This window comes from Antechinus flavipes, chromosome 2 (assembly GCF_016432865.1).
Source record: "Antechinus flavipes isolate AdamAnt ecotype Samford, QLD, Australia chromosome 2, AdamAnt_v2, whole genome shotgun sequence".
NCBI classification, from domain to species: domain Eukaryota; kingdom Metazoa; phylum Chordata; class Mammalia; order Dasyuromorphia; family Dasyuridae; genus Antechinus; species Antechinus flavipes.
In genome coordinates, this window is record NC_067399.1 from 553,876,886 (window position 1) to 553,900,368 (window position 23,483).

At 34.8% G+C, this 23,483-nt stretch overlaps 2 protein-coding genes across 2 annotated transcripts in view; one reads left to right on the forward strand and one right to left on the reverse strand.

Annotated features, from left to right (window-relative positions):
- Window positions 1-2,830, reverse strand: part of LRRC28 (leucine rich repeat containing 28) — a 183,212-nt gene extending 180,382 nt beyond the window's left edge. The window contains exon 1 of the mRNA XM_051981023.1: window positions 2,642-2,830. The gene's annotated coding sequence lies outside the window, so the exon portion shown is untranslated. The remainder of the gene's footprint in view (window positions 1-2,641) is intronic.
- A 2,462-nt stretch (window positions 2,831-5,292) lies between these two features.
- The window catches only part of TTC23 (tetratricopeptide repeat domain 23), a 106,701-nt gene continuing 88,510 nt past the window's right edge, over window positions 5,293-23,483 (forward strand). Inside the window, 7 exon segments of the mRNA XM_051981022.1 lie at window positions 5,293-5,617; window positions 7,349-7,448; window positions 10,331-10,439; window positions 10,441-10,522; window positions 13,724-13,847; window positions 15,400-15,553; window positions 15,738-15,863. Of these exon segments, the coding sequence (XP_051836982.1) occupies window positions 10,348-10,439; window positions 10,441-10,522; window positions 13,724-13,847; window positions 15,400-15,553; window positions 15,738-15,863 (578 nt within the window). The 5' untranslated portion in view covers window positions 5,293-5,617; window positions 7,349-7,448; window positions 10,331-10,347.

Here is a 23,483-nt window from a genome sequence, read left to right on the forward strand (position 1 = left end):
TTATTTCTGTTTCTATAATTCTGTAGCATTCACAGGCATTACATAGCCTTTGTTTATATATTTTAAAAATACACCTCAAACATTCACTTTACCACTTTTTACTTTCATATACGGCTACATTGAAATATGCTTAAGGGCACAACATAAGATTTCACTAAAAAGCCTAAAAATGTTCTCAATGATAAATAAATACTAGTACTGATCATTTACCAGCTATAGTCCACATTATGAAAATCCAGTTGGTTTTCAAATAGTGTGTCTTCTGAATACGTTTCATTGTGGAGTGTGTGTGTGTATGTGTGTGTGTTTTAAAGAGGAATGCACATAGGACAGTATCTGCCATATAGCTGTTTATTGATTGATGTGAATAGAAATCACAAATTTTTAAATTTGAAAATGAGGTCAAATATGAGAAAATTATAGAAGGTATTCATGCCATGAGCATACTAAGAAATATGATTTGACACCAAGGACAAGATAAATTAGAGTCATTTTCCCCTGAATCTGCTAGTCATTTCAGAATCAAAAAGTAAGGCTATGTGATAAATAAGTTTAAGTTTTCTAATAATTTGAAGGCAATTTTCAGAAAAAGCTATAATGTTCCTGTTTTCACTGTACATCTAGAATGTGACCAACACTTTTCTCATATTTAAAATGTGGGGCCAGGATAGGGGAACTAGTTTATCAAACAGTTCTAAAATACTTTGACTTTTTAGTTAATTCCTGTTTTCCAGCAGTTTTTACCAGGAAACTAAGAATGATACATATATATATACACACATACACACATAATTTTAGGTAATGACAGCTGGATATGGAGGCAAAAAAAAAAAAAAAAAAGGTTTGAATCTTGTTTGTGATGCATACTAATAAGGTGACCATGGATAAATCATTTAAAATCTCTGGGCCTCAATTTCCTCATTGTGCCTTTCCTTCTCAGAATACCTTCCATTCATCCATATCTTGTTTGTACCTTACTGTTGCCTCTTTAATTAGAATGTAAGCTATTGAAAACAAACTTTTTGCCTTTGTTTCTCTAGTTCTTAGCATACTTTGGAACAAGGTAAACATACAACATAGCTGCTGCCTGACTCATTTATAAAATGAAAGGCTTGAATAAAGTCTAGATCTGTGATCCTATGAAATGTATCCTTTAAAAAAAAATCAAAACTCTAACACTTTAATGAATGTTCTTTTTAACCTTTCACCCTATCCTTAATCCCAATTTAAAAGGGGAAAAGGAAGGGAATAAGCATTTAATTACTGAGTGTCTACCATTTGATCCTTACAACAACTGTCAGTTGCATGCTATTTTTATCTCTGTTTTACAGTTGATGGAAACGAGGCAGAAAGAAGTTAAGGGACTTGTCCAAGATCACACAGTTAAGTGTCTGGATTTGAAATATGAAGCTGAATTTGAATTCAGGTCTTCCTGACTTTACCCAATGTGAGACCTAATTGTCTCCTAAAAAAAAAAAAAAGGAAAGATAATTTTATTTTGCCTAGATGGTTCTCAGAAAGGAGTTCCCTTCCCTAGAAAGAAGCTTCACATCAGAGACCTTAAGATTATCACCCCTCTTAATTAGCACAAATACACTAGCAAACCAACTCCAGATCCTCCATTCAGGAAAAGGGGTGTCAAAATGGGCACCTTCTTACACACTTCTCAACACACATCTACATATTCTTGTGACAACCCTGTACATAGTCTCACTACACGAGCTAACTCACTCCAGGGATATCAGTATTTATATGACAATTTATATACCCGACTTTACAAGATAGCCTTCTGATTAGCACCAATATAACCAACTCTAGGGATATCAATGTGTATGATTTTACACACACACAACTTTCATAGACAGTCCTCAAATTCTTAATCAGCACTTTTACAACTAGTCAACCAACTCCAGGGGTGTCAGCAATTTACACACATGCATATACACAGTCTCTAAAATTAGCGGTACAACTAGTGAACAACTCCGGGTCGTTAGCATGTGTCTCTCTATGTGTAAATGGGGTCTCTCTCTCTCTCTCATACACATACACACACACACACACACACACACACACACACACACACTCTCTCTCTCTCTCTCACACACTCTCTCTCTCCTTCATACACAGTCCTAGCACTCCAGATAAGCCAACCAATTCCAGGGGTGTCAGCCCGTGACCACACACACACCTCTTCACATGACAGTCCCGCAACGAGCAGGCTGGGCGCCTCCTGGGAGGGGGAAACTCGGACGGAAGGCGGGATGCGGGATGGGAAATGGGGGTTTAGGGCTACTGCGGGGATGGGGTCGAGGACAGCAGCCGACGAGGCCCGGCCGGGTGAGGTCATGACAGACGGGACCTGGAAACGAATCTTTCCAGTCAGTCCCCGTGAGGGCGCAGGATCGGTGGGAGACACTTGGGAGCTGGGGCCGACTGGGACCCGGAGCCCCAGGTGCCTCAGAGGGCAGACCCAACAGAGGCGGAGGTTCAGATTTGGGGGCGGCGGAGCCGAGATCGGGGAGCGGAAACGAAGACAAGGAGGAGGAGGAGAACGACAACGACGACGAGGACGAAGAGGAAGGGGGGAAGGAGAGGAGGAGGAAGAGGAGGAGGAGGAAGAAGAGGAGGAGGAGATACTTACATCCACTCCTGGCCGGAGCCCACGGCCCCAGGCTCTCCCCGAGACGAGGCTGAGCTCCCCTCAGCTAGGGAGGCGGGGAGGGGAAGGGGCGGAGCCGTGTGGGCTGGGGCGGGGGCGGGGACGGGGGAAGGGGCGGTGGGGGACCCAGCTCCGATTGATTCACGCCCCCCGGATCCGCGCCCGGAGGGGGGGGGGGAGGGAAGGAAAGGAGAGGGGAGGGGGGTGGAGTCGGGGCGGGGAGCTAGGCGGGAGGAGGCGGGGCTGGAGAAGGAAGGAAGCCTCGCGAGAGCGAGACGCACTAGTTCTCGCGGTATCTGCTCATAGACAAGCGCTCGACGCTTCCGCCTCGGCCCCGCCCCGTTGTTGTCTTTGTCTTTTTTTGTCCTAGGGGTTGCGGTCTTTTCTGGGTTACCTTCCTGCTCCCCCATAACCCCGGTAATCAGAGGTTCCTGTCCCTCTGATAAGCCTGAAAGTTTGGGCAGGGCTCAACCGACAGGCAGATTTTGGGAATAGGTGGCTATTAATTCAACAGCTGCCGGCCCTCACTGACTCACCCGGAGGAAGGAAAAGGCTCACAGCCCGCAAAGCTGTTGTGTGCGACTCTTCCATGACTCCATTTGGGATTTTCTTGGCTATGATACTGGAGTGGTTTGTCATTTCTTTCTCCAGCTCATTTTACAGATGAAGAAACCGAGGCAAACAGGGTGAAGGGACTGTCCACGGTCACACAGCTAGTGTCAGAGATTACATTTGAATTCAGGAAGGTGATTTTTCTTATTCCCAGGCTTGGTATGTTGTGCCTTGAGCCACCTAGCTTCCCTGAGAGGAGCCATAGCCGTAAAGTGCTTAGTATAGTGAGTGCCTGGCACATAGTGGGCGTTATATAAGTGTTAATTTGTAGTTCCGGTTAGGGAACCTAGAAGGCCTGGATTCAGGTCGTGTCTTTGATATGTATTGGCTTTGTGATCCAGAGCAAGTTACTTCTCAGTGCTCTGGACAACTCTTTAAAACAAATTAAGAAGTTACGGGATCTATGTTAGTAAGGGGATTTTCCTTATCCAAGGAATTCTTAATATAGATGAGATTGCATGTCCAGTCCTTATCTTTATCCTAGAAAAATGTCGGTGAATGTCAAATGCAGTATTCTCTGCAGAAAACTTCTTAGAATAGAAAAAACACTGAACTTGAAGTCAGAATTCTGCAAAGCAAATTAATAGTTGGGTGACCTTAGCCAAGCTGCTTTATTTCTTGAAGCCTCGGTTCTGACACACGTAAAATGAGAATAATAACTTCTTAGGTTACCTAATTGAAAGAGTGGTTATGAGGACCAAGGATATGTAGGAACTTATCGACTTATAAAACATGAGCTATTATATAATGTTCACTGATCTAACAAAGGGTCACAAATTGGAAACAAGGAGCCACCTAATCTAATCCCCTCTTAATATCAGAGGAAACGTCCTGGAAGGATGTGATTTATCCATGGACACATTGGTACACAGGTAGCATTTGAACCTGAGTTCAGTACTCTGAACAACTCCTCTCCCAGAACTTAATTTGCCTAAGTTAGAATAGAATAACAATGTTTATATTTGCATATTACTTTAGGAGTATAAGAACTTTATATACATTAAATCATTTAAGTCTCAAGAACAATCTAGAGACGTTAATGAAATTATGCCCATTTAATGTTCTAGGAAAGGAAAATCCCCCATAGATCAAGAGATTTGTTCAAAAGACACCAAATTATAAATTGCTTTACGGAGACTAACCCATAGACTGGTTCTAATCCATTGCTTTCTGCTATCTTGAGATTCTTCGATATAAAGAATAGTGCCCCAATGTTGATAGATAAATACAATTGTCAGTCAAACTTTCACTTTTTCTGGGGTGTGGAAGGGAGATCAAAATTTTAAAAGAACAAAGCATTATGGCTCATTTTTCTATTTTTAAAAATCTGATGTGGGCAAAAGCATTTTTCTTTCAAAATGTGTATAGCAAAGCTATCTAGATACATGAACATATTAATAAAAATATTTGAAATTTCTTAAAACTGACCACAATTAATCAATGGCATTGGCTAATCAAAATATGGTATTACTTCTGTTTAGATTTATAATAAGTAATAGTAACAACTCAAGGTTCCTTTAGTGGAAAAATGCTGGATCCAAAGTCAGAGGAACTAAGTTCAAAACTCTGCCCTCACCCCTTACAATCTGAACTGAGCAGGTCAACATCTTTATGCCTCAAAGTCTAGGGCTTAAAAAAGTGGGGGGAGGGGAAACAGAAACGCTTTTCCAGTTTAAATCGATGCTTTTACGGCATGTAGTATCTCTATTTAAAATGCTACATAATAGGATATCAGATATTTACAAAGCACCTAACACATTTTTTAGTAAATAAGTTTTAAACATATAAAAGGAGTTAATTTTTTCAAATGATGGGGTTTAGCTTTAAGGAGAGGTCTAGGAAAAGAGAGTCAACCCCCTTTTAAAATTCCCGCCTTAGGATCCCAAGGATTGGTCGCAAACTGTGACTGAAAAGGGTATCTCGGATCTTTTGTTCCTTATTGGCTAAAGCTGCATCAATCACTCCCCCGATCAGGTTTGTAAAATAACTAGTTTCTTTTCCGGGAAATGGTTGTCTTAATTTAGTTTTAAGCTCTTTGACTTTTAGTCATTTTCGTGGACGTTAATCTATATAAAGAAGTATAAAATAAGAAAACAATAACTGAAGTGGCTTGGAAAGCTGCAAATAGACAAATGTGCAATTTTTCTCACAGTGAATTGGAGCAGTTTCTCCGAATCCAATGTAAGTTGATAATGGCATTTATAGCAAAATTGCCTGTTTCTTGAATTTGTCAGGATTTCTCTAATTTTAAAGAAGTAACTGTAACCACTATCCGACAAAAGCCAAAGTGAGTGAATTATTAAAGGACAGAAGTCAGAGGAAATCAAGTAACAAGTTTTTATGAAGGTACAAATTTCTCTTTACATTCAAGTGTGGGGATGGGATGGAGTAAGAAATATTGTATCTAAAGCAATTTTGTAAATTTTAAAAGTGATTATCTTTGACCACCTTACCGTACTATTTTCGTTTGAACTTGCTAATATCTAATATTCAGTCACATTTATATCTATATGCATACACACTTACAAAATAGAAGGGATATTTAAAATAAAAGGGATACTTCTATGAAGTATATTCCAAATAAATAGGAAATCTATTTATAATACGCACTGTTGCAAATTTATAAAACATAGAAATGAATGTAATAAGACTTAAGTCCTGAAATTGTGTGGCTTTTTTTTTTATCCTTAATTCCATGTTTTTACTTGTTTTTCTCCTATGAAAATTATGTGCTGGCATTATGTAAATGCAAGGACAAATCTTCCAAATAGTTGACAAGGAAACCAGGAAGAGGACAGAAGCAGATTTATAGTTGGAAAGTTATAACTAACTTTTCAATATCAAAAACTATGATTATTAAAAGATAAGCCTATTTCTTGAAGCAATTTATAACTCCTAGGATATACTATATTAAAAACATTTTGCATAACTTCACTGTAGAAATTTTTATTAGGTGTCTACTGCCTTTTTAGCCCTATACTAAGTCCAAAGGGATACAAAATAACAATTAGTCACAAGCCTTCTTTTCCAGCGCTTATGGTCCAATTGATACACACAAATTATTTAAATAATAATATAGTAGGGTAGTTAAATACTACAAAGTTCAGGGGAGGAAAAGATTAATACAGTCTGAAATGCTCAGAAAAAAACATTAATTGGTTTAGAAAATAAACTAGGCTTTAGAGAGATGGAGAGGAAGATGGAGGGCATTTCAGATTAGGTGATGGTGAGGGAAGTGGTGGCAGGATAGGATTAGAAGAGAGAAGAAAGACTATGAGTAAAAGTGTGCTTAAGTGGCATTGAAGACAATTGGCTGGAGTGAAGAGCTCTTCATGTTGTGAATTAGTGGACAAGTCTCAGGCTGTGAGGGGTCTTGAATGTCAAGCTAAATGAAGACTTGGGATTTTGTTCTCTAAGGCAATGGCAAGCTGTTGAAGGTGGGTTTTTGTTTTGGGTGCGTTGAGAGGTTCTTTTTCTTTTCTTTCTTTCTTAATTTTTTTTTTAAAGGAATTGCAAAATGATATCAGGTTTCAACTGTTTTAATCTGCAGAAATATACAGGGTGGGTTGGAAAGGAAAACCTAGAAAGCAGGAGAAACCTGTTACAAGTTACTGCAACTGTAGAACATGGCAGGTTAATGTCTGATATTATAAACCTTTACATGTTTTAATGTTTAAAAAAAAAAAACAGATACTTCTAATAAACTCTTGGTTGAATAAAATAAATCTTGATGCATAATTTTTAAAAAAAATTCAAAAGTATCTTCCTTGCTGTTTTAACATTGAAAAGAAACAAGTTTATTTTCATTTTTAAAATAACACCTTTAGATAGCATATATTTAAACTGTATCAGATTTCTTGCTGTCTTGGGGAGAGAAGAAGTGAGAGAGAAAGATAAATTGGGAATACAGAGTTTTACAAAAATGAATGTTGTAAATGATTTTTACATGTATTTGAAAAAAAAAACACTAATAAGAAAACATATAATAAAGTTAAAATAATACCTGAAGATGAAGATGGAGAGACAGATAAATAGCCTTTTATGTTTAATATAAATTTCATTCTTCCTTCCCCATAGAATTACAATATAAGGTTTTTTTGGTCCAGTATAATGACATTGCTGATATCTCAGTAAAGAAGAAGCTTTCATACTTCGAGAAGATTGATTTCGTGATGAGGTACTCTTGTTCAAACTGTAGACTAATACTCCAACTAAAGGAAAAATTATGAAACAATAAATATTTCTTTTCAGATCTTGGACCTAATTTGACCCTTTACTCACATTGTTCCCTCTGCTTCCCTTCCTTCCAACCTGTAGCCCCATCATTCCCTTGTCAAAACCTGCTCTGGAAAAAGGATCTTAGAACCATTCAAATTAAACCAATAGCATCCTTAAAATTACTTGCTTCAAATAGTAGCTTGAAAAAAAGACCTTTAAGGCTTTAAAGTAAGTAAATGAAACTCCAACTGCGAAATTTCCAGTCATTCAGGTTTGTAAACTGAGTCATATTCAACCTTCTTTCTTTCTCATCTTTCAGATATAGTCCTTATTAAGTATTTTTTATTCTACTTCCACAATATCTTTCGTATTTGATAGCCATCACTCTAATTTAGGTTCTCATTGCCTTTTACATATGTAAATATTTTAATTCCTTCGTAATTAGAGTCTCTAATATCTATTTTCCTGCTTTTCCCCTGCTGAAGAAGTGATTTCCTATTGACCCTAGAATAAAATACAAAAATATTACATTTGGCCTTCCAAACTGGCTCTAATCTCTTTTTCCAAACTGATTCACTTTGCTCCATCCCAAGGATTCTTAGTTTCAGTCAAAGTGGCATCCTTGCTTTTCTTTTCCTGTGATATTCTAATCCTTTATTCCAACTCCAACTCTTGGAAATCCTTGCTTTCTTCAAATCTTGGCTTTAGTGTCATCTCTTATCTGAGACCTTTCCTCATCCCCTATTGTTTAGTTCTCTTTTCCCCAATTACTTTGTATTTGTTTTTTCTGAATTTGTATTTCTCTGTGTATTTTCCCTCCTTTCCACCTCTACAGAAGAAAGCAAGCTCTTTGAGTGGCTCTCACAATGCCTTGTACCTACCTAGAATTTAATAAATTCTTATAAATTGAATTGAATCAAAATCCCTTGTGACTTTTTTCCCTTGACAGAAGGTCTTTTCCTAATCTCCCCTTGCCTCCTGGTTATTTCTATGAATTCTTGATCTGGCAATCTTGGGAGGACAGTTGCATTTTAATATCTTTTATATTCTTGTCTTGTGTGTTTTAAATGTTTAATTTTTAAAGTAGGGTGGGTTTTCTTTGGTTTTGCTTTATTTTTTTATAATTTATGAGTTGCTATTGCACTTAAGTTAAACTTGGGCTCAGTTCCCATTAAGTCTTTTAGAAGTTAAGTTCAAGGGCAAAGCTAAAATTCAAATCTATCTCTAAACATAGACCTAAGTGTCCTACTTAGCCATGTTTGCCCATTGGGAGGGTTTTTGTCAAAAAAAAAAAACAAAAAAAAAAAAACTCCCTGAAATTCAAATAAAGCATTCCAAGATATTCCCTGGGGAGATAGAAGCCTGGGATAGGTCTGGTGGACTCTTCATTTCCCTAATCCTGCACATTTAATTAAGCACTTACCTAGTCCTTCACATTCCTTCTTCATATGATCCTTTGCAGTTTAATTTAATTCAACCAACATTTATTAAGGCCAAGGTGTTATACTAGGGCTCAAGTCTGAACCTGGCAGACAACAACATATAGGAAAAAGAGCCCTACCTCTGAAGAAAAAAGATTTGGAATTACTTGCTATACTTAATGTTTGCCTGGGGACTCCTGTTTTCTTACCTATGAAACGTGGGGCTAGGGATTAAATATATGGTTTCTGGGATCTCTTGCAACCCTAGAAATACCAGACAACTCATAGTTCTACCCTCTCCAACAGTTCCATGAGTTTGAGATGGCAGTTAGCCTCTCTCAGTCTCAATTTCCCCATAAGTATAATGGGGATAATAATGCTTTCATTCTCTATTGCACAGAACTGTTGTGGAGAGAGCATTTTGTCAAGCACTTAAAATATGAGATATTTTTATTGTCTTTACTATCACTTATTACTAAATATCTCACACTTGCATGATGGCAATAGTTTCCTAATTTTTTTTTTTATTGCTTCCAATCTCTTCTTCCCTGTATTATATTCTTTGAATAATAACCATATCGATTTTCCTAAAACATCACTTAGTGACCCTATCACTCTTTTATCTTAAATAGTTTTGTACTCATCATTAATCAAAATTCATAATCCTTAGTTTGGCATTGAAAGCCACTCTAGTGTCAGTTTTCTAACCTGATTTGCCCAAAACTGTGAGGGATAGAAGCAGGGATTGAACCTAGGTTTTCTGAATATAAATTCAGTTTTCTAGCTAATCTATCATATTGCCTTTGAAGTGATTGGATAAATCAGGTACATGTTGAACTAGATAATCTTCTAATTCTGAAATCCTGTGATTCACTATATACATCTCTCTTCCCTAATAGCTTATTAAGCACTTTGATGGTAGTGAGCAAGTATTATATTGATCCTTGTGTCTCCTACACAATTCTTTGAATATAGTAGGTGATCAAAAAATATTTATTGAATGAATGAAGGATATTTATTGACTACATTATTCATTTTTGCTAAGGTAAAAATGAAGTTGGCAGTGATTTGACAGCCATAGAAAAATTCTTTGACTTCTGTGGCAGCCAACGTATTTGGACTTTTCACTAAAAAATTCTAAAAGGCAAAAAACAAGCTTGGAAAATATCTTAATAATATGAAAAAGTATTTTTGTTTAAGCCTATAAGGTAAGGTTAAAAGTAATGTAACAAATCAAGACCACCAAGAAAGTGGGTGATCATGTTCTGTGTGACTATTACGTATGAATTTAATAGCAGCTATTTATTGTAATACCTATCTTAGTGAAATTTGTAGGTGCGCTACTCTTAATTTCTAAAAGTAATTTGGCAAATAATTTTTTTTTTTTTACTTTGGATGTTTTTATAATATTCAAAATTAGAAGACAGATAACAGAAAATGCAAGAAGATCAAGAAACTCAAAATTCCAGTCACCTAAATGAAACCAATGATGTCCTCCACACAAGACCTAGACAGCTTCAAAATGAACTGCCTATTAATCCTATTAGGACCTCCTAAACAGAAACTTCTGGAGTGTGAACAAAAAGCAAAGTTTCATTTCAGCATTCACCAAGTAAGATAACTCTTTCATGCACATTTTATTTTTAAGGAAGTATTTGCTTTCTATTTCAAATTGCATTGACTCAACAGACATAATGAGTTACTAAGGGAATCTAAGATAATAATAACTAAGATTTATATAAGTGCTTTAAAGTTTGCAAAGCACTTTACATGCTTTACATATAATACTCACAATACTCGCAATAATCTTGTAAAGTTGGTACTATTATACCTACTTTACAAATGAAATAATAGCTGCTTAGAGTGATTTGTCTAAAGTCTACGCATTGTTACAACTGAAATTTGAACTAAGATTTTCTGCCTGCAAATCAGTATTTTCTGTACCACACTTTCCTCCATGTTCATTAAGGTCAGCTTCTAATTTTTTAAGATTCAATAATTGCTTTTGTCCAGTTGGCACAAAAGCCCCTGCAACTAAAAATGGGGTTACATTAGAAGACAAAGCAGGAAGCACAGTTTGGGTGAAGTCTTTCTATGTCTTTGTCAAGTTTCTTATAGTAAGAAGCATGATTAGAGTTCTCAACTTCTGATGTGTAGTCTGGTAGTATCATTTTCATGCTTTTAGAAACCTTTATTAGGGATACACTAAATACAAACTTAAACACTATAAGAAATATTTGAACCCCCTCCCCCCCAAATGCTTATTCTAGTCTTCCTTTACTCACTTGCTGTCCTCTTGTTTGGTCTGCCATTATTCCTGAAACCTCCAGACATGATCACAATTTCTTTCTCACCACAGGGTAAAGCTTAGGAAACATTCTACAAACATAGATCTCTATTCTTTCTTGCTCTACATTCCAGCCCTACCAATAACTTTTCTGGCCTTAACAGTTTACATGGACCATGAGACTGATTTGGTACAGAGGAACAAGGTTGGATTCAAGGCAAAATTTTAGATTCAGCCCTTGAATGTTATATTGGAAATTTGAGTGGTCCTAGATTATATACTAAGCTGAGTTTAGGTCCTTAAATATTACCAGTCTAATCTTAGGCCATCTGTTAAACATTTGGCTTCAGTTTTCTCCTTTGTAGAGGATTAGGCTAGATGGCTCATGAAGCCTCTTTGAAATCTAAGTCTATGTTCTCTCTATAGCTTCCATAGGTAGATTTAAGGGTAAATAGATAAGGTGCAACATACAAAGGGACATAATAAAAGGGACAAAGGGATAGTTTTTAACATTACTTATATTTTTAAAATTCTGTTTTTTATAGCCTATAGATATTTGTTTTGTGGTAAATTAAATTGTAGTGTGTCACACTGAAAGCACAATGGCTCTGGTATGCAGTAAGTATACAGAAATGTTTTCAAACTTTGCTTAAAAGATACTCGATGCATTGTTGCAGTTCTGATAGCATATATATTTTACCCCTCCCACAGTTCTGCCTCAGCCCCTATTTCTCTCACATTTGACTCTTACTTTAGCTTTCTTTCATTGACCAGTCTAAAATCCCTCTCTAGATTCTGTCAAACACTAGCTGCTAATCTGTTGCTGTGATAGACATAATCCTGAAATGACTGAGAAGTCATTTGAACCTTGAAATGCATTAAGGCATTAAGGAAAGTGCTTAGAATGGATTCAGTTAAAAGACCAGAGGCCTTCAGACACATTATCTCCATGATGTCCAGCAAATAAAAAGCATCTTCCTCCTCTTGCAATGTTGATTTTTGGCCCTGCTGATCTTGTTTGTTTACTAGTATCAAAGGTTCTAAGTCTCCAAATTATTATACTTAACTGTCTATCACTATGCCCACTCCTAAATCTTAAAAAGATAGTTGATGTTTACTAATAATAATCTATAAAAATCTCTAACTCATAAGGTGACATCTACATTAGCCAAATAATGGAGAAAAACAAGAACTGAGCAAGTAGCTAAACCTCAGAAATGACTTTTTTTTAATTAGTGTGTTTTCATTCTTTTTCACATTTGTAGCTTTTTTTTCTCAGAAATCTCTATAACATAATATATTATATTAATATATTATATATCAACAATTATATATTAATATACATAATAATAATATAATATAATAGACAGTTGTCTATTATAGAAAATATTTGGAGAAAAATTTTTAAAAATTCTTTACAAAGGTCATAGAAATCAAAGTGTTTATAAATACCATAACAAGCAAATTCTTATTTCAACTACAGTCTCTATTTTTTCCCCTGAGGCAGTTGGGATTAAGTGACTTGCCCAGGGTCACACAGCTAGGAAGTGTTAAGTATCTGAGACCAGATTTGAACTCAGGTCCTCCTGACTTGAGAACTGGTGTTCTATCCACTCTGCCACCTAGCTACCCCCTCAACTATAGTCTCAGTGTAGTGTAACACACTACAGCATACCTTTTCTGTTATTACCAACTTCAAAAAGAGTTCTTTATTTGAAACCATATGCAATAGGATGCCATGTGAAATTTCCTATATTGCAAAAACTTTCATGATGTGAAGTTTTTTTAATCTGGGGTTCACAGATACCCTTCTCTCCCACCATAGTGTCCATAGAAAGATTTCAGAAATCTATGAATTTAGATGGGACAAAATTAAATTTTTATTTAAACTTAATAGATTTGCTTAATCCTGTGTATTTTATACATCTAAAAATATTATTCTGATAAGCACTTTATAGACTTCACCAGAGTGACAAAAGGGTCCACATTCCAAAAAAGATTAAGACTAAATAAATTAAGCAAACACAGCCAGACTGAAGGGACTATGAAGGACTTTTGTGTATGTAGAGTTTAGGTTTTTTAAATAACTAAATATATATATATATATATATATATATATATATATATATATATATATATACATGTTTTTCAGATGTTCAATGCATGCATACATATTTTCAGATGTTCAATTGACCTTTTTCATACTTTGGGGAGAGCTCTAATGGAACTTGAGAAGTATCCTTTTTCTTTGTCTTCTTTGTAATTAGAGGCCCTGTTCATAGTGTGTATATTTTAATTTTCAAGACCATCTAATTAAGATGATTCATACAATGTTACATAAGGATCTAGGAGCCAGGATCCTGGGAATTGGGATCAAGAATAAATAACTGAATACAAAATTATCCTTAACACAATTCAGATTAAAGGAAGCCTCACAAAATTTAACAAAAGCTGAGAGACTTTATATATATAAATATATATATACACATATATATATATATAGTGTGTGTGCATTCTCTTTAATAGTATAAACAAGCAATAAGAGAGCTGGTACGTGGAGTGGCACTAACAAGAATTTGTTATGGAGACCATCATTGGAAACTAGCAGAAGCACATGTTAACTTGGCTCGAGGATACCTACAGCTGAAAGGTGAGTTTTACAGATGGCTGGTTAACTCGTTTCTGTCCCTTCTACAAAATTATTGGCTTGAACATAACTAGTTGAATATGGATTTGAGTTATCTCAAATTTAAATGTTGACTATTTTCTTAGTACACATTGAAATGACATTTCAAAGAAATTTAAGAAAGTATATGATATAAGGAAAATATGAAGATTTAGGAATAAAAAGGTAAAAAGTTCAGCGCTAGTTATTTTTTCCATAGTCTTTAAAATAAAATTTTTTAGGAGAAAATAAATTTATTAGGTATGATGTGAATTTTTAATATGACTACTGTTCCTCTTACAATCATCACAATTTCATTTAATGCCTGATTATGTATTTTCTTATATTATTTTCTAGCTTTCATATTCTTGCCTCTTATAACTAGATTATAAACTCTTTGAGGGCACTTACTGTCACTTATAATATTTTTTTTGGTCTCTTTCACTGAATCTAGCATAAAACAACACAGAAGGATTCTCATTAAAATACTTTTTGCTTGACTGGTAAACATGGGTCTTATGCAAAAGTTAAAGGTGTATAAGAATCACTATAATAATAATATTTAATTTTTTTTGGCTTCTGAAAAATACTTTTCTTGTATTCTAGACATGGGTACAGTTAACTTCATGTTTTGACAGCCTTCTGGAGACTAGAGGTATAATTCTGTGTAATTAAGAACACAAAGCTCAGTGATCATTGAAAACATGACTTTCATAGAAATCATGGCTATTTCTCTTGATTTTTAATGAGGTTCTTTATTGTCATCTTCATAACATTGTCACTCTAATATTATAAAATGAGTCAGTAGAAGAAACTTGAGATATATAAATTCCAGGCATTTAGTGGTAGTATTTTTGCTTCTAGTCTGTGCCACATTTACCTATTACAATGTAAGAAATATGTCTTTCAGATGATTCACATATTTTAATGCCTCACAAAAAACTCTTGGTGATAGGAGATCCCTTTTAAAAATGAAGAAACACGGTTTCTGGGGGGAAGAGGAATGAATGATTGGACACAATTATATTGGAAATCTTTACCAAGAAATTATATGTGAGCGAATTTACATCCAATTTCTTGTCTAGAATGCTATAGCCTTTAAATGCATCATTTATTTTCTAATAACTTGTAGGAATTCATAACTCTAATTATGGAGAGAAATAAAAAATTCAATTCCAGCTTGTTTTTATTACCTTATTTAAAATATATATATATGTATATATACACACACACATATATATTTCTTGTTTAGTAGAATTTTACTTGAATACTTAAAGAAACATGTTTTCCTTTTATAGTCATGAAACTATTTTCAGATAAATTATAATGAAATTGTTGCCTGAACCTGCTCAGCTGTGCTGCATGCTGGGATACTCAACGCTGCTTCTCAGAATGTATTACTAAGTGAAACTTAATAATATGGGAAAGAAACAACATTCCATTCACAAATCATTCACAAATCCACGTTCTAGCTCATTGATAAATGAAAGAAAACTCAAACTACTCTTTGTGTATGTGTATGTGTATGTGTTCACAGGACTATCATTACAAGCAAAACAACATGCAGAAAAAGCTAGAGAAATTCTCATCGCCAGTTCCTTTTTGCCTTCCTCTGAAGAAAGCATACATGTTTTCAGATGTTCAATTGACCTTTTTCATACTTTGGGGAGAGCTCTAATGGCACTTGAGAAGTATCCTTTTTCTTTGTCTTCTTTGTAATTAGAGGCCCTGTTCATAGTGTGTATATTTTAATTTTCAAGACCATCTAATTAAGATGATTCATACAATGTTACATAAAGATCTAGGAGCCAGGATCCTGGGAATTGGGATCAAGAATAAATAAATGAATACAAAATTATCCTTAACACAATTCAGATTAAAGGAAGCCTCACAAAATTTAACAAAAGCTGAGAGACTTTCAAAGGAGCTATTAGACCATGGAAAACTTTTAAAGGAAGAATGGATAGAAATTCAAGCCAAGATCAAGTTGACTTTTGCACAGTAAGTTTTGAATTTGGATTATCATAGCTGTGATGCTAAAGGTCTCAACAATATTTATCTTCATAAAGTAGATGCTTTCTTACAAGATTATTCTTGGACACAGAACCATATTCAAGCAGTGAAAGAGGAAGTGCATTGTAAATCTTATCCCAGAATTTCATTAATTAATAGGCACTCATTAGACTCTCAAAATTTATCCTTGTGTAAAGCCTTTCTTCTATCTTCCTCCATCTTCTCTATTTCTCCATCTCCCCCCATCTTCTCTATTTCATCCTCATATGATAAAATGTTTAGAATTAGATAGCACTTAGTAGGTACTTAATAAGGACTTGTGGAATTGAATGACCATATATTTCATAGTCAAAGGGGCAGGAAATATGTTTTTGACGTCCTCACAAATAAAGAAAATACCCACTTCATAATCTGATAATCAGATTTGCTTCTCCTATTTTCCTTCCCCAATGGTACTATAAACCAGGGGTCAAATTATGGTCTAAGGGCCAAATCTAGCCCCTTTGCTTATTTTATAAAGCTTTCAAGCTGATAATGATTTTTACATTTTTAAATAAATGGAGTCTTAGTTTCTGGCACTATGAAAAAGAGGTACCAGGTTAGATTCATGGGCCACAGTTAGCTGACCCTTGCTTAATTTTGTATCTGAATTTGGTGTTGTGATATCATTATGTCTCATTATGTTATTTCTATCTTTTACGTAGAAATATATGATTGTACTTGAGTCAATCTATATAATATGTTCCAGAAGTTAGAGCTAATCCTAGAACACATGAAAAAAACGATTTAGCACCTTACTCAGCCTTATCACTATTCCCACTTTCATAGACATTGTTATGGCTGTTCATATATATATTCATTGGCAGTCATACTGTTGGTTCTGATTTCACTCATACCCCAAGTTCTTAATCTGTTTGTACTTCCTAAGCATTTTTTCTTCCTGTATAGAAACTACAGGAGACTCAGCAATATGTCATCCAGATATATTGAAACTAAATGGGCTTCCTCATTTTTGTTCCTCCAAACTATTATCATAGTGTGGAAGGAAACTAGGACTCATTGTAGACACAGTTTGTCAGGATTTAATGCACAGATAAGGTAAGTCAACCTCCTCACTTTTTCTCCTCTTCACACTGCACCAATCAAGAACTCACTCCCTCTAGTCTAGATTTCTAGTCTAGTTCTAGACCCAGACATCTAGTGTAATTTTGACGGTTTATTCCATAAACCATCAGGACTTACCAGTACTCCATCATATGTTCTCTCTGAATGACAGTCACACTCTGTTCTCTCTTGTCATTTCATTTTTACTACTATACATTTCATTAATTCCCAAACTACAGTTTTCTTCTTGATACAAAGATTCATATACACAGAAGCTAGTCTCTTCTGCCACACCTATTTAATCATCAATATCAAGAGAATATTTTGGTGTGCCTAAATACTTCCAGGAAATTGACAGTTAAAAGCCTTCCAGTATTTACTTTCTCAGATGTGCACCCGTTCCTCTTTTACTAGCATCCCTAGAGTCATAACCTTTCCATAACTTTACCATCTCCTCTATCTTTCTTTCTTCTCTATATTTTAAGAAAAAGTCCTGGAAAACTTATATTTTCTATTCTTTTTTTTCAATAGTATAGTGTGCCATGATTCATAGCCATATATTATCACCAAAAGAATAATGATATTAAAAATATGGATATTAGAAGAGAACAGCTTGGAATCAATGCAATTTCCTAGATCTGATCCAGTCCATTCATCTCCATACTATTATACTCTGTGCTCAAGTGATGTCCTTTTGGAAATACATATATACCCAAGATATTTGAAGATAGAAATTTAATAGGCTACTCATTCATTTATATATTATAGTTTGGGCGGTATTCTTCTTTAGTCATTTGTTTTTTCTCTGAGGATTATTAAATTGATTCTTTTCAACTGCAGTTCCCAGAGAATTCCCCCTTCTGCCCTATTCATTCTCTCATCATTGAGATACCTTCCCCCACTATTTCCTCTTGCTCTTTGCTTTCACATGAAAAGACAGCTCTTCATTTTGCCAAAGCTAACATCAAATATGCGCCTTTTTTCCATCATCTGCCTTGTCATTTATATTTTCACATGTTCCCTTATCATTGTTCCTTATGTTCCCTTATCATCATTCATACAGTCACAGTCCTGATTAGTCCCTCATTACCTTCATCCTAGAAAACTGCAGTGGCCACCTATGAGTTCTCGGCCTCAAGTCTCTCATTCCATTCCATCCTGGACTCAATGACTAACTCAACTACTAAGAGGATTATTTTAAAGCTTAGGTCTCCCCATATCACCTCTTTGCTTGGTGAACTCTGGTGATTCCCTATTATCTACTTGCAAAATAAAAGTCAAGCCAGATAGAAAATGCCTTGGCATCGAAAACTCTTTGTAACCTGCTCCCTTTCTAGCATTTTAGTCTTACATTTTGCTCTCCTTCATATATTTTCTTTGTTTCAGTAACATGCACTCTTATATTCTAGCCTGTTTACAATTCCTCATGAAAATATGTCATTTCATGCCTCTGTGCCTGTCTTCACTGCCTAGTGTTGTAGTGTGCAGGGGTCCGGCCTCTGCAGGGGGTCCAGGGAGCTGTGCAGGAGGAATATGGTCGGTGTCAAAGAAAGACAGGAGTTGTGTGGTAGTTTGGGTGAGGAACTGATGGAAGTGATGCTCCCACTTCTCTCAGGCTCCTTCAGGCTTTATTTTTATACTATATCATGATCATATACTTTTCTTTAGGTCAACATAGTCTTCAGACATGTGTCTGACTTATTGACCTTTATATGTTACTGCATTTGACATTTAATATTTGAGTAAGTTTTTTATGGTTAAGTGTTAATTATTGATTACATTACACGAAGCTAATAAGAAAAAGGTCAATGTTATACAAGGTTAAATGTCAGTGAATTTTGTTAGTTTACTTATGTCTTCTTTGTCAATTCTATAGATTGTTTGATGTCTCTATTTCCCTGACTTGGAAATGTGTACATAGGCATTTAGGGCCATTCCTAGTTATACTTTAACCATCTTTTGGTTCCTAGACATACTGATCTTTTCTGAGTCTAAGTTGGTAAACACTATTATTTCCTGGACCTTTGGATTCTCTCCCATAGTGACAATGCTTTCCATGATGTTCTCTCCTTTATCATTTTTCTCAGTGAGAGATTAGTTTTATAAGGACAGAATATGCATGTAGAATCATTTCTACTTAAATTGCCCAAATTCCCCTTGTCACCAGATATTTTTAGATAATGTTTAGTGCTGTAATCAAGCCAATTATAAATAATATAGGAAATAGTAGTCCACTAATGAGAATCATAGAAGGAAATGTTGTTCCTGCATGAGTGCTGTGCACATTTGATCTCAGTGCTGGGCTTTGCCAATCAGCTTAGAGATCACTCCCATTAGGAGTGACATTGAATTCTTAAAGACTATGCCAGAAGAATATTATTTTTGACAGTTTTGTCAAGCTCTTAAGTATAGGTTCAGAGATGGACTGCATACGTGTTTGAGGCTTATGTTAGAAGAAACTTAAAACCCAGTTGACCAAAAAGTGATGAATTTTTTTGTTCATAGGAATTCTTGAAAATTATGTATTAAGTTATGGTTTATGTCAGAGGAGAATGTCTTCACACTTCTAAAATTACAAGTCTTTGAAATATTGAATTATATGGTACAGAATCCATTACAACGCTCTTTTTACTTTTCTCCTCTGTCATTTATCTTTTTCCTTCATTTCCTCTTGTGATGTACTTTACCTGCTTCTTTGAACTCCTTCACTCTCCAAAAAGTGGTCTATATCTTCTCTATTTCTTTCCTCTGAGATTAGGAGTCAGAAAATCATTAACATATGTGATTCCATAGAAAGTGCCTATCTCACTTTAGGCTCCTTTAAATTAAAAATGACATTTTAAAAAAGCAAAATATTAGTAATGAAACCCTGCCCCTGATTAATGACTTCTTAAGTGACTCCATACTCCCTGACTTCTAATCATATTTCTGACTTTCTTCTACATTAATTACCTCCACTTACCTTCCTCTCTTTCACTTGTAATTCTCTGACTCCATCATTCATTCAAATCTTTTCTTTCATAACTTGATAACTTTGATTTGATAACTCTGTTTGCTCTAGGTTTTCATGACACTAGTCTCTTCTGATTCTCCCATCATTCTGACCACGCCTTAGTTTACTATACTGGATTCTTACCAGTTCGCTCTTACTAATCATAGGTATACCCCACCTGGGCCCTTTTTTCTTCTTGTATACCATTTCACTTGGTGATCTAATCAATTCCTGTCGATTCAATTATCATCTCTACTAATCTTAAGTTTTACATCTCCTGCTGCCTATTGAATATCACAAACTGGATTTTTGTGGACATCTTAAATTCAGTGCCCCAAACTGAACTCATCATCTTTCCCTGATAACTCTCAGTTCTGCCTAACTTTTGTATGAGAGTGCCATCATAGTCCTAGTTATCCAGCTTTACAGCATAAGTATAAGGTTTCACATTGTCTCCTTCATACTCTCAATTACTTGCCCAATATCTAAACTATTGCTAAGGTCTTTTGATTTTACCTTTGTAACATCTCTAGTTTATGCCCCCTTTTCTTTAGCATGGTTACCTCTCTGGTACAGGTCCTTAAAACCTTACACCTATACTGTAAAAATAATAATCTGGTAGTTCTCCCTGCCACAAGCCTTCCCACTTCACTTCATCTTTCATACAGCTATCAAAATGATCTTCTTTAAGTGCAGATATAATTCAATTATAACCTCTACTCTCTATTCATTCCTACCCTCATTCAGTAAACTCTAATGACTCCTTATCACCTTCTATAAAATCCTCTATTTGTCATTCAAAGTCAGAACCTAGTCCTGATCTTTTCATTCTTTTTATACCTTACCTTTCACCCCCACCTCCTCACTCCCCCTGTCCTCTCCCCCCCCCCCCCATGTACTAGCAATCACGTGGTCCTGGTTTCCTTGCTGTTCCTCAAGTAAAACACTTCTTCCCATTCTCTATCATTGCCTGCCCCAATGCCTAGAATGTTCTCCCTCTTCATTTCTACTTCTTCACTTCTCTGGTTTTTTGCAAGTTCTAGCCAAAATCTCACTTTCTACAGGAAGCCTTTCTCAATTCCCCTAAATTTCAGTATCTTCCATTTGTTAATTATATTCAGTTATCCTGTATATATGTCTTGTTTGTACATAGTTGTTTGAATGTTGTCTCTCCTATTAGACTGTTAGTTTCTTGAAAACAGGGACTATCTTTGACCTTTTCTCTTGTCAACATAGAAAAACTCAGACAGCTAGGTGATGAATAAATAAGTGGGGCATATATTAAAGATCAAAGAATTGTAATTCAAAATAACTCATTTCCCTATTCAGATAAGGATGCCCAGGGAGGAAGGGGAGAAGGGAATTCTTCTGTTTGCTTAATTATTTTTTAATTTGTGGAATAAAAGAAGCATTTCCATAATATAATATAATTTAAAGAGATGGTTGATATACTAAAAAAAAGATGATTGCATGAAACTGCAAATCAACTATTATGTACAATTTGCTATTCCTTTTAAATACATAATAAAATTATTGCATAAATTTTGGAGTTTTTCCCCTTTTTCTCTCTTTCACTCCAAGATGGCTACCATTAGACACAAATATGGAAGTATATGTAAAACAATTCTAACATAATTCTGTTTTATCAATTCTTGTTCTGGATACAGATAGCATCTTTCTTCATAAATCTTTTATAGTTAATTAGAGTATTTATAGTTGTTAAAATGACTTATTTGCTCAAAGTTCTTAAAATAATATTGCTATTATTGTGTACAACATTCTCTTGGTTCTGCTCTTTTTGTTCTTCCTTGTTTTGCACAAGACCATCTGTGTTTTTCTAAGATTATTGAGATCAGCATTTTTTTATGGCATGGTAGTGTTCCATTATGATTATATACCACAACTTCAGCCTTTTCCCCATTTGATGAACATCCCCATAATTTCCAGTTCTTTGCCACCACAGAGAGCTGTTATAAATACTTTAGAACCTATAGATCCTTTTTCTTTTTCCCTAATCATCTTTAGAAATAGATCTAGTAGCAGCATTGGTGGATCAAAGGGTGTGGGGATAATAACTCTCTGGGTATAATTCCAGATTGCTCTCCAAAATGTTAGAATCACTTCCACCAAAAATGAATTAGTATCCTAATTTTTCTATATCCCTTCCAATATTTGTTGTTTTCTCCTTTGATTATTTTAGCTAATCTCATAGGCATAAAATGGTATCTCAAGGTTGTTTTAATTTGTGCTTCTCTAATCAATAATGATTTAGGGTATTTTTTTTTCATACAATAAATTGTTTTTATTTTTAATCTAAAAATTTCCTGTTCATATCTTTTGACTGTTTATCAGTTGGGGAAAGACTTATGTTGTTACAGATTTGACATAATTCTTTATATATTTGAGATATGAGACTTTTATCTGAGAAACTATATATATTTTTTGGCTTTCCTTCTGATCATGACTACATTTGTTTTATTTGTACAAACCCTCTTAAATTTAATGTAATAGAAATTATCTATTTTATTCCTCACTCTGCTCTCTATTTCTTGTTTATTCATAAATTGTTCATTTATCCTTAAGTCTGATAAGTAATATGTATCATGTTCTTCCAATTTTTCTTGCAATATTTCTCTGTATATCTAGGTCATGTATCCATTTTGACCATGTCTTGGTAAATGATATAAGATACTAATCTAAAACTCATTTGTGCCATACATACTGATTTCTAGTTTTCTCAACAATTTTTACCAAATTTTACCAAATACTAAAATTCATCTTCCAAAATCTTAAGTCTTTACGCTTATCATATATAAAGCTACAGTTTTTATTTGTTGCTATAAATTGTATGTCTACTCTGTTGCATTGATCTACCTTTTTTATTTCTTAGCCTGTACCAGATAGTTTTGATCATTTCCTTATAATATATTTAAGATCTACTTTGTATCCAAATACCCATAGGCAATTGAAATACTTATGTTTTTCAACATTCCAAATTTAGTTTCTTTTAGGGAATTATATTGATTTTCTTGTAATTTCTTAAATTGTGATGGAGTACATCTAAGTTGTATCATTTTTTCACATTTTTTTAATCCAAAAAAGATAGATGTTATTTAAAGATCTGTGCTTTAGAAGAAGATCATTTAGGATTTGTTTGAGCTGTTAGATATATTTATACTTGGTGAGATAGGAAGCCATGTTATCATTTCCCTCATTGCCAATCCAGAGTCACTTCTTATCTTCTGTCACAGTTGTGCCCATTATTTTCAGGGCAGTTCTAGACAAGGCCTTTAAATATACTCATCATCTAATTTCAAGTTTTGCTATTGTAGCAAAGAATTCTGTGGCATTTGATAAAGATATTAGTGAGAATCCACATGGAGTATTTTTCCTGCTATTTACCACCAAAGAAAATATTTTAAGTATATATGTTCAATTCATTTCTTAAAGCTTTTGCAGATACTTTGACTTTTTTTTATCCCTCATGATAATCCCACATCTTTGATCTAAGA